This window comes from Malaya genurostris, chromosome 2, assembly GCF_030247185.1.
Source record: "Malaya genurostris strain Urasoe2022 chromosome 2, Malgen_1.1, whole genome shotgun sequence".
NCBI classification, from domain to species: Eukaryota; Metazoa; Arthropoda; class Insecta; order Diptera; family Culicidae; genus Malaya; species Malaya genurostris.
The window spans coordinates 264,142,350-264,159,205 of record NC_080571.1 but is presented as its reverse complement, the minus strand read 5'-3'; the positions used below and the strand labels follow the sequence as shown (position 1 = coordinate 264,159,205).

General features: G+C 36.0%; 1 protein-coding gene across 7 annotated transcripts in view; it reads left to right on the top strand.

The window, feature by feature from the left end:
- The window catches only part of LOC131429807 (protein amalgam), a 274,623-nt gene extending 259,674 nt beyond the window's left edge, over positions 1–14,949 (top strand). For all 7 annotated transcript variants that reach the window (XM_058594185.1, XM_058594187.1, XM_058594189.1 and 4 more), the window contains one exon: positions 14,399–14,949. In XM_058594185.1, coding sequence (XP_058450168.1) covers positions 14,399–14,751 — 353 coding nt within the window. In that variant the 3' untranslated portion in view covers positions 14,752–14,949. The remainder of the gene's footprint in view (positions 1–14,398) is intronic.
- The last annotated feature ends 1,907 nt before the right edge of the window (positions 14,950–16,856 follow it).

Here is a 16,856-nt window from a genome sequence, read left to right as displayed (position 1 = left end):
TGGATAAGTCTTGAGTCGGTTCTATGTAAAGTTTGCGGATTGCCGAGCTGAATACGTGTTCAAAGTTTCATCGAAAGCCTTTTCTGGCTAGACCACCTTGTCTGCTGTTAATCTATGCCATAACTCAATTGATCTTAAAAGTAAAGGGTGATATTTTTTGCTGGTGTCTTTTTGGTAACACTTTTTTTGACAGATAACGCGTGAATCGTGTTTAGTGTCATTGTCAAACTTGTTCAGTTGAGTAAATCGACTTACGAATGAACAACGCTTGCAAATCATTGAATTTTACAATCAGAATTCATGCTCGGTTAAGATATTAAGAAATTTACTTTTCTATCCAAAAATTGTGTTCAGCGTCGAAGCTCATTTCTGGTTGAATGAATACGTCAACAAGTAAAATTCCCGCATCTGAAGTGAAGACCTGCCAGAAGCATAGCAAGAGCTACCAATGCATCCCAAAAAAGTCACTGTTTGGTGTGGATTATGGGTCGGTGGCATCATCGGGCCGTACTTCTTCAAAGGCGACGATGGGCGCAACGTTACTATGTATGGGGAGAGCTACCGTGTGATGATTGACAACATTTTTTTCCCAAAATAAAAGAATTTGACGTTGTCGACATTCAACAAGACGGTGTCACATCCCATACACTAATTTAAAATTTCATAACCTCTTAAAAATCACCCTTTACACATATTTTTAAATCTTGTTAGTTGAAGGTAGAAACAGATTCACTTTGATTACTGTCGACTTTTGAATTTTGATTTCAGAAGCATCCGAATGAGAAATCAGAACGATGGCACGTTTCCCTTAATATGATTTTTACCATTTCAATGAAATCCATTTGGACGAAAGACATTCTTAGATATGATAAACCGACCGAAAATGTAATGGAGTATTGTATTAGAGTCTAGTTTTAGAATGCAAATAACCTATCGTGTACAAACGATCTCCGGACGACAAACGTTCTAAAATTTCTTTTGATAGAGATCAGAGCCAGTAATCGAAACGTCGGGTAGATTTCTTTTCCTCCTTAGCGAGATCGAACAACACATGAACAAAAATCCTGTAATGAAGTTGCATTTGTCAATTTTTCGCTTGGTCAAAAATTTTCCGTTAAACACACCAAAGCAAATGCTTTCATGCTGACTAGATTATAAAGTCAACTAGCCAATCTGGTATTCTGATTCTGAGGATTATGTATCAATCTGGAAAGTTTAATCAATGGAACTAAAATTGATTCTTAGTTTATGAAAAAGTTGCTCAACAAAGTGGACAGCTACTTGGAATACGAAAAAGGGGGAAAAGTTCAACAGTGTATGCTCGTTTTGTACATTGCGATATATCAGATAGACACCTGAATCCATCGATATATCTGTTAGGTTAAACTGAAGCCCTATGCATCATTGTTTTGATTAATACTGTGTGATAAAACTCTTTCCCGTGAGTTATGAAGATTTGCGCCATTTTAAATCAAGCTTAATGAATGCGTTCCGTTCGCGTGACCACGATAATTCTGTTTAAATCACCACATCATAATACAGTGCTCTGATTGGTTATTGACCTCAGACACATGACCACCAACAGTTCCACCGCGGGAACCAGTTATTTTGGCTTCCGGGCGCATAAAATGCCCCAACCACAAGCATCGCACAGAATAATGGCCTTCGAAAATACACCAAATAATGCATTTTGTTGGCACTACTAGCGTAATTGTCCCAGGCGATCAGTGTTTCATACCGGTTGGTGTTTCGAACTCACTCCCAAAGGGAGGGAGACATTATTGAATTGGGGACAGTGGACTAAAGCCGATGGGTTCTGATTTCAATCGACGAGTAAAAACCATAGATTATTAATTTAAAATCACTCCCGAACTGAAGGCTCAATTAATTTTCATTGCACCGGGGAAAAAGCAGCACCAGTGTGGAAAACGGCGTGCATTGGTTTGACAACGAACAGGTCAACGGGAACGCAATAAATTAATTGATACGATTACCAGGTTCTGTTGCGATTGAACATTGACATTTTTTGTTTTGCTTCGCTGGGGGTGTTGTTCTTCACATACCGCATACCGCAGATAATGCCATGCAGTAGTCATATTCCAACTTTTACTTCACCAACATGGCGTTCGAATGCATTTTTTTTATTGTTCTTAATCGCCTCCCGACCAAACTCCAATTGGTTTGTGGAATCAAAGTACCAATAATGGTCATTGGAAATGCCTAGAAGCATGACATTGAACCATTCGATATACATTTTGAAATTAATATTTTAATACGCCTGAATGATTTTATTTAATTTTGATTCGACTAATATGTAAAAGGATCCTAATCGGAAAACATGTAACTATTTTTTACCTTTCTCATATAGAAAGGCTACGCAATCGCTGTGAAAACCGACTTTACAACCGAAGCTCGAAGGGCCCGGTGCCATATACCATTCGACTCAGTTCGTCGAGATCACAAAATGTATGTGTGCGTATGTGTGTGTATGTATGTGTGTATGTGACAAATAATGTCTGAATCGATTTTCACAAACTCAGATTCAAATGAAAGGTCCTATGGCCTCATACAATTTTCTTGAATTTCATTTGGATACTACTTCCGGTTTCGGAATTACTAGGAAATATGTGCAAATTTATGAAAAAAATCGCACTCAATTTTCTCGGGAATTTTTTGATGTGGAACACATCTTTATTTTCTATATAGGGGTGCAAGTTAGAAACTCAAGGAAAACTACATGTAGAAATGTGGTCAGGTTTAAACACTTACAGCTTAGTTTATTTTGTATCAATTATTAATATTATTTCATCATTTGATTGGAAATATTTTTAAGTTTCGATTTTAATGTATCAAGGCACGTATTTTCAATTATATATGATTGAATTTTTGATTAGTAGCGAGCAGTGTCCTATTTTGTCTGCCAAAAATCTCCGGCATACCGGATTTCCCTGCCATAGACGACGGTTTTGAAGGAGTAAGCAATATATCAAAGGGAAAGCATCGCTTTGAATGGTCAATGAATGCAAAAGCGAAGCTGTTGGAAGCACGCGAATCTATAAATATAAGCGAAATTATAGCTAACGTTTCAGTCCTACGTGTAGCATGCTAGAGGTAGGTTGTTGATAGACATCAAGAAAGTGCCATAAACGATTTGAAGCTTTAATTGATATGCTCTGATCTTGTGTCATGCAAGCTCGGATAAAATTCCATGTTATGTCGTTTTGCCTGAGAAATTGACAACTACCCCAGGATAAATTTTGAGTGCTTAAGATTAATTTCTAATTTATATAAGATGAACTCGATTGATAATGAGAAAACGTTTTTGGCTTCAACCAAAATCGCAGAATGGTAGAGAAACGTAACTCTATAAAAATAACTGTTTGCATACAAAACTTGAACACAAGCTTGGCGAAGAGAAGCTGAAATATCGATATCTGTATCGCAAGTATGTACAAACATATAATTGCATACATTTGGGCTATTGATGTAATTTCGTCGGCTACAAAACAAATACAAATCGAGACAAACGATGTTCGGTGTTGATTCCTAATCAAGATCAATCTAAACAGACTCTCGTATAATTACGGATTCAAAAGTCTGACGATTGATTGAACTTTTTGATTGTAGATCATTAGTAATTTTGGTCTTGAAATTCTTTAAAAAGTCCCCGAAAATTTGATCCACATTCGATTTCCGGTTCCGGTAATACAGTGCGATTAGTGAAAATTTTCTATTTGATGACTATTTTTTCACAAGCGATGCCGAAATGTGCACCTCAACATTTTTATAAAACTTACTGCTGAATTCATCTAGTTGGCAGATTTTGTTAGTTAGTGAATATATAAAACTACGTTGGGACTACTAATCTCTGTTTTCCGTTCCAGAAAGCACCGATAAAGAAAAGAAGAAAAGCTCCAAAAACGGAATTCACTTCGATTTCTCAGCAACAGTTTAACCGATTTTCACGAATCATGAAGCTCTCATTGTCTTTAATTATACTGTTCAATTTCATCCAGATTCGACTTCCGGTTCCGAAATTATAGGCCGATAAGTGTCAAAATATTTATATCGTCATTCAAAATGACGCATGACGCGTCGGTACATGCGGCTTTGCTCCGTTCGCAGCGTGCTTTGTTCAATTTCGTATAGCGTGCAGGGTTGCCACGTTTAAATCTATATTTTTCGGGTGAAAAAAAGTGTAAATTTGTATATCTTTTATTCAATTTGTACCTACTTGTTGGATTTATTACAAACTCATGACAACGATACTTTTCTATAAAAGTACACTTATCGACTTTCTTATATAAAAAGATTATGCAACTTAACAACTCGTCGAGCTGAGCAATGTATGTGTATATGTGTGATTATGTGTCAAGTAATGTCCTTCATAAAATAAAAAATCTCTTAGTCCCATAGGTTGCAATTGAATTTCTTCATGCTTTCATATGGTGAAGTGTGTTAAAATTGCACACCATCATTTAGAACGACAATACAAAAGATAATAAAAGTCTTCTAGATTTGACACAAAACTGATTTAATTTGTAGGCTATAATAGTTACTTACTAAACGAACCGACTTCGGCTATACCGGTTCCAAGTTCCCGGTTCCAGAAGTACCGGAAATAGTGATCAAAAACTCTGAAATGAGACTCACTCAGTTCTCTCAGAGATGATTTGATCGATTTCCACAAACAGGCTCAAATAAAAGTTACTGTTGCTGTTTAGTTTCATCCTGGTGCGACTTCCGGTTCCAGAACTATAGAGTAAAGTGAGTTTAATCATTTCAAACTTATTAACTTGACATAACTGTTTACAAATTAAAAAGGTTGTGTTATTTCCTACACAAAAAAGTTTCTTATTTCATTCAATAATGAAAAAAAATTCCTTGACAGAATCTTTTAGTTATATTTTTCAAAAAATAAGTAATATGAAAAAGGCATCATTACACCACTAGGTTGATTAAAAAATATTTTTAGACTTGGTATCGATACTATTCGGTTGCGTTTAGTTGACATTAAGTTTTTAAATAGATTTGCGTTATCAAAATTAATCAAATGACTGTTTGTTGATACGGTAATCTAATCATGATAATTTGAAGTTGAAAGTATTGATTCGAAGTAGAAATTATAGTGCGAATATTCTAATTAATTTTCCTTTCCGGAAATAAGAAGCTCCGTACAGCTCCGAGGCCCGGAGGGCCGAATGTCATATACCAATCGATTCAGCTCGACGAACTGAGCAAATGTCTGTGTGTGTGTATGGGTGTGTGTCTGTATGTGTGTTGTCAACTAAAAGGTCGAGATCTCAGAGATGGCTGGACCGATTTTGATCAAACTAGTCGCAAATGAAAGGTCTCCCCGTCACCCAAAACGCTATTGAATGGTTTTGAGATCGGATGTTTACTTTTTGAGTTATTCGAAGTTTTATGTCAAAATTTTCAGTTTTTTGACAGTATCTGTCACAATTGACCTTGAAAACAGAATATGTTTTCAGACTTAGATTCCGCACGATAATACCTATTCAACAAGCCATAGATTGTTAAAATCCGTCCATTTTTAACGGAGATATCGAAATTTTTGTGTAAACGACTTTTCCCCCTATTCCAGCAGTAGGAGTTTTGAGCGCTGTATGACAAAGCAATGCTTGGGAGCAACGGAAAACACAATTTTTATTCTGTTACATACAATTGTTTCTAAGTACCAAAAAGACTGTGTACAGCATCCTTTTTCATGACAATTTGCCTCGGACCGATTTTAGCACGGCTCGTTTTTGGCAACATAATCGTTCGAATATGACATATATAAACCAGATGATGGCAGATTTTTTTTTAATTATATTGTTTTAAACTACTTACAGCAATAAAGGCTGGAAGAACATAACATCCATATACCATTCGAATCAGTTTGTCGAGATCAGCACAATTTTTCACTCATTTTTTTCTGAAAATTTTTTTTCTACAAATTCAGATTCATACGAAAATTCGTATGCTCCCAAACAAAGTTCCTGAATTATGTTTGGTTCCGACCTCTGGTTCCGGAACTACAGGATGATATGTGAAACGAAATCAAAATTGTGTAACTCATTCTTCTCGTAGATGGCTGAACCGATCTAAGATTCAAATGAAATCTAAGAATCATCTAAGATGCAAATGAAAAGTTTGGATAGTCGATAAAAAAATTAACCTTTTTCAGTTTTGGTGGTATTCAGTTGACGATTCAGAAGGCACCTAAAAATTTAATTCGTGCTATGATTTCTCAAAGATGTCTTCACTGATTTTCAAATATTTTGAAACAAATGCAAACTATACAGCTATTCAGGTGAATTTATCTGACTTCGGCCATATCGATTTTAGAATTCCGGTTCCAGTATAAAATCGTTTCTCAAAGCTCAATCGTTTTCTCAAAAAAGCCTAATCAAATTTCAGAAACAAAAATTCAAATTGAATTAAACTCATATACAAAATTAATTAGTTTTATACATACATACAAAAATTAATGAATTTTATCCAATTAAGCTTCAAAGTTGTACTCAAAACTGTTGTTATTTATTCGTCATATGGCCATACGAATCGGTTTGGGTTATGCTGGTTCCTGAATATCGGCTCTGGAAGTACCTTAAATTACCGTAAACTCTAAAGAGGAACTTACATATCATGGCATGTTTAATCGATTATCACACTTCTAGATTTAAATTCGATTGTATTTGCAGTTTCGACATTACAGAGTAATGAGTGATTACAATCTCAAATTGTCGCTTAAAACGACGGTCATTAAAATAATGTAATGAAAACTGTGGATTGATAAAAAAAGGTATCATCTCACTGCTAGGTGGATTAATCACGTTTTTTCAACAGAAATTTATTGCTATCATATCCCAAGTAACAGTTCGAATGCCTAATGATTTTGATTGTAATTTATAGGAGTTTTGTAATTGATTTTTCAATCACTACCTGTTTCATGACGACTATAATAAATGTCTCTTTTGACAAGTAATTTCATAGTTTTTAAAGCTTCTATAAAACTTTTTACCCAGACTAACTAACAACTGGACTAAAAATAAAATAATGCGTACTAGAATAAAAGCATGCAAACACTCTTAATATTGCTTTCAAACATTTTCTTTAAAACATTATTGTCAATTAAATTCTTTCATAAATCTAGTTTTGTGTGTGTGCGTGTTCATTGGATGACAGTTTCACTCAGAGCAAATTTGAGGGTTCTAAAGTACATTTATGTCTGTATTTGTGTATGTGTGTGAGAATGTATGTATGTACCATTTTTTTACACTCACTTTTCTCGGGGATGGCTGAACCGATTTTCATGAACTTAAATTTAAATGAAAGTTCTTATAAACCCACATAAAGTTCCTGAATTTTATTCGAAACCGACTTCCGGTTCCGGAATTTCAGAGTGATACGGGCAAAAAAAAATAAAATAAGTGCATTCACTTATCTCAAAAATAGCTGAATCGATTCTTTCAAACTTAGATTCAAATGAAAGATACAATTTTTCTATACAAAGTTCCTGAATTTTATTTTCATTCGACTTCCGGTTCCGGATTTACATTGTGATTAGTGAAAAAATTCTTATTTAAAATTACTTCCTCACTTTTCTCAGAGATAGCGTGACCGATTTCACAAACTTAGATCCAAATGAAAGGTCTCATGGTCTCATACAAAACTTCCAAATTTCATCCGGATCCGATTTTTGGTTCCGGAATTATAGGGTGAAGTGTGTTAAAAATTGGATACCGTCACTTGAAGCGGCGAAACAATACTTGTAAAAAATAATTCTGATCTGGCCTCGAAACTATTCCAATTGGTAGCCATTGTAAATCGACAACCAAACAACCCGATTGCAGCTATGCTGGTTCGCGGTTTTTGATTCCGGAAGCAACGGAAATAAAAAGTAAACTGATTTCTAAACTTGCCTCAAAACTATTCCAATCGGTAGTCATTGTCAGTAGACGGCGAAACATTAATTTGACTTTCCTTGCTCTTGGGTTTTTGATGAATGACCGAAGATTGTAGCCATAGACTCAATAATGGATCCCAGTCACTTTTCTCGAACCAACTTCGGTTCCCAGATTCTGGTTTCGGAAGTACCTCTTCTCGTTTCTTCAGAGATGGCCTAACCGACCTGAATACTGTTTCACTCTGTAGGTTAAACTAGTTTGTGATCAATCTTTTTTTGTTTTTCCAATAAACTGTATTTTTTATAGAATACATTACATTTATATATGAGAATATGTGAGATATGAGAAAGGCATCATTACACCACTAGGTGGATTAAAACAGGTTTTTTTGAAAATCAAAAACCTCTTGAAAATCAGCCTTTATATGTAGCGAAACAATCAAATAGTGTCCAATAAAAACTTTAAAGTTAGTTTCAACATCAATTATTTAGTACTTCCGGGCGTGAAATTTCAAGCCAATCCCTACATTCTCAGCGAGAAGGATTATGGCTCACGTAAGGTTGAAACCAACAGACAATCGTTCGAACACAGTTTCATTTCTATTGCTATTTGCTATACGCCTCCGGTTTTTCATCGGTACATTAAATTGAAAAAAAAAAACTAATTTTGTTACTATTCAAATGTCTTTTATAAGATAACTAAGCATAAACTGAAATAATGTTTTTCTCTCTCCATTTCAATTTTGGACTCATTACTTGCATATCTTTTGTTATGGTTATGGACTGTTATGGTGTCTCATTGTATACTAATACGTTTCGGCTAACACTGAATCAGTGATACCCAAACGGCTTTCTTGTTACCCAGCTGTGGGCACTAGCTTATTTTTGGTGGACAGTAATCTCTAAGTGGTCAACAGGTGGACAATATGTCTCAGATAGTTGATTTTCCCATTAGAAAAAAAGGCGGGAGGGTAATGTCAGAGACATAACATGACATGCCGTGAATACGAATAAAACTGATTAGCTTTTTCCACGCATTCAAATATCGATAATCGAACGAACTAGTGGATTGATTGTGTAAATTTAGCAAACTTTCAATGCTTCAAACTTGCTTGATTGTAATATTACAATTATAATTACGCAAAAAATTACGGGGACAATGCAGATTGAATAAAAAAAGCAAAGTTAAAATTCATTCATAAATTGAAAAAATCCACAACAAATCGGATTTCTAAATTTGAGTTGGGGATTAATATGAAATTAATTAATTTCAATAACTTACTTGTCAAACCCGTCTCGAAAATACATATAAATTGTATTGCGATATGGAAGAATATCCTCGAATTTAAATACTCCTAAATATAAATTATTGATATCTACTCGCCTAGCGAGGACAAAAGTGTTCTAAAATTACTTCTAAAGTATTATTCACTTCACACAAATATTATTCACTTATATACTGATATAATACGCACTTCAAAAACTAGATATTTGTATTGAACATCTCACAAACCAGTTGTACTTCCATATGAAAAAGATCATGTTTGAATATTATTTAGCTCTTTCATAATATGATAGTAGTTGGAATCAGATGAATGAAATAATGACAAAGGTTTAGATTTGTAACAATGAACAACTTCGCGAGAAAACAATTTTGGTTTTGCAATTTAGTAACAAATTGATCATAGTTAGTGACCAAATATGCCATAAGCGCACTAGACTCAACCGCTGAAAATATTCTGTATTTCGATGTGTCGTTTTTGCACGATACGCTTTGTGCGATGATTCGTTCAATTCATGCGGTTGAAATTTTGTGCGCCTTACTTTGGTATTGAATTTCACCTTAATGCTCGTACATACTAAACATTTAAGAAAACTTCGATTTTGAATTATGTGTTGTTATCTCACAGGCCCGTACCCAGGATTTCATCTCGGAAGGGGCCCAATGAAAAAAAATAATGTTACTGAAGATTGCTTATGTACCTAATTCTCGATCTACCTTTTACGGGTGTTTTTAACGGCCACTTTAAACTTTTCCACTGGAACTGATATTGTATTACATTTCATTACATTTCATTACGTTTATTGTCTTGTTATTTCTGTAACACTTATATATCTGTTTTTGATTTCGGGAGGGGCCAGGGCCCCTCGGCCCCCCCTCTGGGTACGTGACTGTTATCTCATACTACCGAAAATTTCATCATAAATTTCTGACCATATATCCGATTATATGAAGAAAAAATTATGTTGCTGCGTTAAGTATAACCATAGATATCCGCGATTAGGTTCTACCCATTCTTGTATAGGGTAAATTTTCAAAAGGCGTCCCATAGTGAAGTAAGTCGTATTCACGACAAAAATCTATTTGAGCAATTGTATTCATGACAAGTTTACATAGACATGTAAACAATTTGTCATGGAATCATTGCTAAATCCCGTCCAGGATCAAGCCAACATATTATTTGCAAATATGATGTTAATAGAGAATCATTAAAATCGTATGAGATTCACAAGCATTTATAAACATAAAAGTGTTATGATTATTAGTTGGTCAAACCAGAGTCATGTCTGTGATCCAAGTTCAGTTCATACAGAGTACAGAAAAAATATTAATTCAAGCTTTCTTCTTAACAAAGGCGATTATCTGGGTGTTTCGTTTGACTGTTTCCAGTAAGTTTTGTATTGCATTCTTGGTAACTTCCCTCGCCAGAAGAACTGCATCTTGTCAGTTTGCCTTGAACTGCAACGCGCTGACAACTGCTTGTCGCCAGCTTTGGCGTCTTGCAAGGAGGATTCATTTCTGTTGTTCGTGGAATACTATTCCATGATGCCGAGATGACAAATCCGACCAAAATAGTGTTACTTGAAAAAGAAAAAAAAACAAAAGTTTGTACACGCACTCCGGTACATAAATTTTTGATCAATGATTTCGGTCGTGATTTAAATGTCGTTCATCAATTGGAACAGATGGTTCGCCACATGCGTTATTTTTGTAGTTCAAGGTATTTGAAAATCCCTCTCCCAGCAGCCGGTAAATATTCCTGTTCAAATTTGTAAAATGAAAGTCTTGATGTAGGTTTCATCATCCTGTACCATGTACTCTAACTTGCGCGACAAACCGACTAGATTTGTTTATCGCACGATTTGGAGTTATCACAGACTTGTAAGTCGACAGTCCTGCTAGTTTTTTTTATACAATGCACGGTTGTAGAAGGCATTTCCTGCTTGCTTGTGAGAACTTGGATGGAGAAGTTGGGTTTCCGCTTGAAACAGATGGACACTTTTCGACAATTTTACGACATTTGACGTTCGATTTCAACCCCTCCCGATTCAGTCTCCGAATACTTTTATTGCATTAATAACAGTTAGTATTTCCGCATTCATCAAATTCAACTACTTTGCGTGCGAGTAGTTTGGATTTTTGCGGTGGGCGAGCAAAATTTTGACACGTTGCTACTCTTGATTCGATGCCATATTAACAACCGAGAAGCAAATGTCACAATTAAACAGTAGGCTTGATATTTGACGAGGTCGAAAACGACATAGAGTACTCTAAGCACGTAAGTCAAATTGCAATTGCGACGGGGTCAATAAAATTAAGATAAAAACTTTTGAGTTTGTACGAATGACTTTATGTTGAGATTTGTCGATATCCCTGTTAGTTAGTGTGTGGAAATTTGCACCAAGGAATTTACAAATCAGGTGATTTGTAAATCTTAATTACTGACGGTTAGCTGTTTTTTGGGATGATGTGAAATTAGTTGCGAAAACTTATGGATCGTACGAAACTGGCAGCTAGTCGTGTCTCAGTCCTATACCAAATTTTAGAAAAGAAAAATACACAGTTTTAGTCACATATGCCCAAGCCAGACTTTGCATGGTTTAGCTTTGATACATTACCCAACAAAAAAGCAGACTGATGAAATAAAAGAAACGAAATACGTAGCCTAACGACATTGGTTCTCAAAGAAGGGGACGGGTATAGCGTGATGGGTAAGTCGATGCATTCCACGCAGCCCACCGGGGTTCGATTTCCAACCCCGCACATGAGGTCAGATAGTTTTGCTGGTCCGAAGAGGTGAATGACATTATCAGGCAAAATAGGAAACTGCTAGGTATTAACCAAAATATGTATTTTAAAACACGTGACTTTAAATATTGAAATCAACACGTAGAAACATTTCCAATTAGTTGGTAAAATGATATTAGTGATTGAAACTAAATTGACTGACTTTGTCTTCTATTTAGTCACCGCAACTTCGTTAGATTTTGTTGTTTTTCGATATTTTTCGGTGAGAAATAAATACACTCTAATGCCGTTTTTTGTACTGCATAACGTTTCGGCTTACTATGCTTCAGCCATCGTCGGACGCCTACAACATATATTTTTCGTCAGTAATAACATACAATTTACAATTTCACAAATCAAACAAACATATTACATACTCAATAATCACAAATTGGATCAATGGACTTACAATTTACAAAACTTCACACTCATCATTCACTCTATTTCGCACTCACTCATTGCCGACGATTGGACAATCATTAACCGTTCTGTCCTCTCCGAGTATTTTTATGTGAAACATTTCTGCTGTTAATCTGCTCTCCTGGTTATCAATTCGATCCAGTATCCGAGTATTGGCAAAGTCAAAAAGGTGTCCCTCTTGTTGTGTGTGTTGAGACAGTCCAGTTCTTGCGTCTTTTTTTTCTTCGTATCGTTCTTGTGTTCCGCCACTCTCGTCTCTAGCTTTCTACCTGTTTGTCCAATGTAAACCTTGCGGTCATCAGCACCACACGGGATCGTGTATACTACATTCGTCTGTTTTCCTGGTGGGATCGGGTCCTTTAGATTAGTGAAAACTTGATTTTTAATTTTATCTCTTGGTCTAAATGCAAGTTTTGTGCTGTACTTTTTAAAAATCCTTTCTAATTTTTCACTAAGCCCAGGAATGTACGGAACTGCAACATACGATTGCTCAGGAATTGTTATTTTTCTCTTCTGCAGACTGTTGTAATGCTTATGAACACGTTCCTTTAGGATCTTGCAAACAAACCAATTAGGGTAATGATAGAAACAATTGATTTCACAGCATAAACGATTGATTCACAATTAGATCTATGGGTTACAATACATTCTATTGTATCTTGACAAAATAGTTTTCATTTCCAACGATTCAATATATTGTTTCTACGATTCTACAATTGAATTTATTGTACACGTGGTGTTTCAACAATATGCAAACTGTACATTTGATTGTTTTCCAAGGAAAAATGTATGAGAAAATTTTATGATTTGAATTGTTACGATACTTAACAACCTATACATTCTATAGTGAAAAGCATGTTCACAATTAATTGAATAACCCAAAATTCAATAATTTATACACTGCGGTTCTAAAACAGACACCCTTTGGGGTTAATCCGGACACTTCTTAGAAATTGAAAAAAAAAACCCTTAGACCTAGGTTTTCATCCGATTTGTACATATCGTTGTGTAGCTTCAACCTTCAGCTACCATTCCCAATTTGTGACTTGGAAAAACATGCAGTAGTTTTTCAACCAAATCACAATAAAGTGACCCACCCAAAATGCCAATATTTAGGAACCGTGGGGCTGTAAAGTATATAAAATTCAGTAAAAAACGTATATCTCTTGACATGAACACGATTGTCACCAAACTGAATCCAGCTAACTGACGTCTGTCTGTAACATGTAAGCGCGTTTACAAAACCAAAAAAATGGTTTGAAATAATTGCTAGGGTAGAAGATATTTGAGCTGTCCGGCTTAACCCCGTGTCCGTACTAGCCCCGGTCTCCCGTACCCTGGATGTGATGAAATACAGCATAGTAGACTCATTGAGAAATAAAAACTTGATCTGGCTTGATAGGATCTAGAATTAACATTCCAATTGAACTTTGTAGGATTGGAAAAACAGTCTTATCTACAGTTTCTTTCTATTTTACGTTCGAAGCTCAAGTTAAAACTTGGTGAGTAGTAGACAGAATAATGTATCCAATGTTGATATTCGACCAAAAAGTTTGAGAACCACTGCATTTGCAGCCAGTTTTGTAATTCATTTTCCCAGCTTCTGTTACGTAATTATAATTAGCAGATAATTTTGGAGCCCTGCGAATCAAACCAACCGATAATAAAGCAGATATATTTGAATGCTCTGGAAATTGGGTTCATGTACCATCATCATAAAAAGCACCTCATTTTCCTTCTCCTGCGCGAGCACTCTCACCATCGCGTGAACGATTCGTGACATCCGTCATGTCCTGATATGTACAACATTCTGCGGAAAGCGTCTGATATGCATGCACGAAAAGTACATGCTCTCCCATAAATTTGATCGAATAAATATTAATTGTGCTTTTAAATGACACACGACCCAAAATAAAACTTCCTGCGTGCACACAACTAATCGAAAAAAATGTTTTTTTTTCTCTTTCTCTCTCTCTCTCTCTCTCTTTCTCCACTAGTGCCCCCACGGGGAGGTCCCGGTGCGAACGGTGCCGGACTCGGTGGCTACGGTTCCGGTGCGGGTGTGTACGGTGGCACCGGAAACGGCAACAGTGGTGGAACTGGCCCCGGCGGTAGTAGCCTGGAGAAGGCACGAAACACCCAAATGCCGGCGCCCATCCCATCGCGGCAGCCTCCCCTCTGGATACGGAACAGCGGGTCGGCATCCTGCAGCCGGGGACCGTTCGGGTTCGGATCGGGTTGGCTTGACGGATCCCTGCCGTTACCCCGGCGGAGGGGTTTGGGTGCAGCCATCGTAAGCTGTTGTTTGCTGATGATTTATAGTCTGTTGATGTTGCTGACATTTACATGAAATTATGTCTATGGGTGTTATCACTACTGTTAGGATGCGTGTGCATATTATCGTCATTATGAATACATCTATATCTCTTGGCATACAATCGCTACGGTGGATCGGTTTCGCCTGGAGTTGAGCGGCGTGACCTTCCGAATGATGCGTATGAAAGGGACGAGTTTTACACGGGAGATGCATTTTTTGGAACTGAGCTGTTATTAGGCATGTATTAATTTATCTTGTCAAATTATAACGAAACTTTATTTTATTGCTATTTTATAATGATCATTGACTTTAGAGCTATCTAGGTTCCGAAAGGCGAAAAACGTAAGGTTATATTTTAAATATATAAGCACTATTACTCAACCTTTCACTCAAAATAAATCAAAATCCTTTTCCTAATAGTATGACTGCATCAGTTTGTTTGGCAGTTTTTCATCGTTTCAGATCTAAATAACAGATCAAATGAAACAATTTTCGATCAAATCTAAAACACAGATGATTTAAACCACGAACTTTTTCCCCCATCTCATTGAACAGCTTTATCGATTGAGTCGCTCTGGAGCTGTAAAGAAATCACAGCTCAAATCATTACACTGAAGCCTGTTTTGTACCGCACAAAAAAACTGCGCTAAAAAAGCGTGTAGCTTCGGAAGTCCACGTAAAAAAACTTCGGAAGTCCGCGAAAAAATCGCGAACCTATTGCAAATTTTTATTGTTGTCAATTCATAAAAGATCGAAATCTGGTGTTATCTCGACAAAAAATTGTTTGCAATAATCGACAATGGAAGATTTCTAGAATCGAACATTTTTTTGATGACAAATATGAGAAATTTTTCCAAATGTCTTCGAAATGCATTAAACTGGTGTAGTCTCAAAAAATTTTCGAAAAAAATGGAAAATTTTAAAATGTCGAACATTTTCTAAGCGTCAGAATTCCGGGACAACACCAGATCTCGAGGCAAAACAAGAAAACAAAGTGACCTTCAATCGTCGTTAGATTGAAATGGAAGCTCCTCTCCCTCTAGAAAAAGAGTGACAACGAGATCGTATAGAAAATAACTATTTTCATCGGCCACGTAAAGCTTGTACGCAAGAAGGCCTGAATAAAAAAATTTATTGAGAAAAAAAAACAAGAATACCTTAGAACGTTGAAAATTTGCATAAAAATACCGCGTAACATAGAAAATCCGCATAATAAAACCGCGTTATTTCGTAAACTCGTGTAAAAAAACGCGTAAAAAGAACCCAGTATACAATGGAAATATGCAACACTTTCTTTTGTGTATTACTTTTTTTTTACTTGAGTGATAAAGGAGAAAGTTTTGGATGAAACTAGTTTAGAGTGTAATGTTTGTATGTGATGAGTTTTGCGCCACTGCTTATTTGGAATTGGCAGTACCCTGTTATATTTCAACGAAATTTCCTGGACATGTAGGTTTTATCACAACAAACATCTTGGCATACTTTGTTTTTTTCCAACGTATAATCAGACATCTATTAAAAGAAATCTATTATGGGCGGACCAGTTTTGAAAGCAAAACGAAAAACAAAAGGCCGCAATGAATTATAGACAGCTTCTCGGATGAAAGTTCTTTAAAGGCATTGGTCAAGATGATGTTTCTAGCCAGCTGACATTTGATTTTGCAGAAAATTTCGCAAGATATTTTCCAATCCGGCAAGGTATTTGCAGCTGCGGACATTTATTTATTTAAATCGTGTGTTTCATTTGCCAGCGATGTTATAATTGAATTTCAAAATCGTCTGATATTTAAGTATGTGTTTTGCCAACTTCTTCAGCGCTCAGGACCTTATTTACCGTGATAGAGGAAATCTTGCACTGCCTAACTTACGTAGCGCAAAAAATAGAAATTGCTTTTGAACTGATTCTATAAGATCATTGTGAGTGATTGAGAATGGGGACCAAACAAAGCAAAGATCGACCTTACCAAAGCAATATATAATGTTTAAATCGTGTAAGGATCGCGAAAATTATAGCTGAAGCGTTTTAAAAAAGGCAAGCATGTTATTAGCTCTGTTTATTCCATTTCAATACGCGACATTTTGAAAACGCAGAATTTCAACCGCACAAACAAATAAACAAACGTAAGCTGACAGCCAAA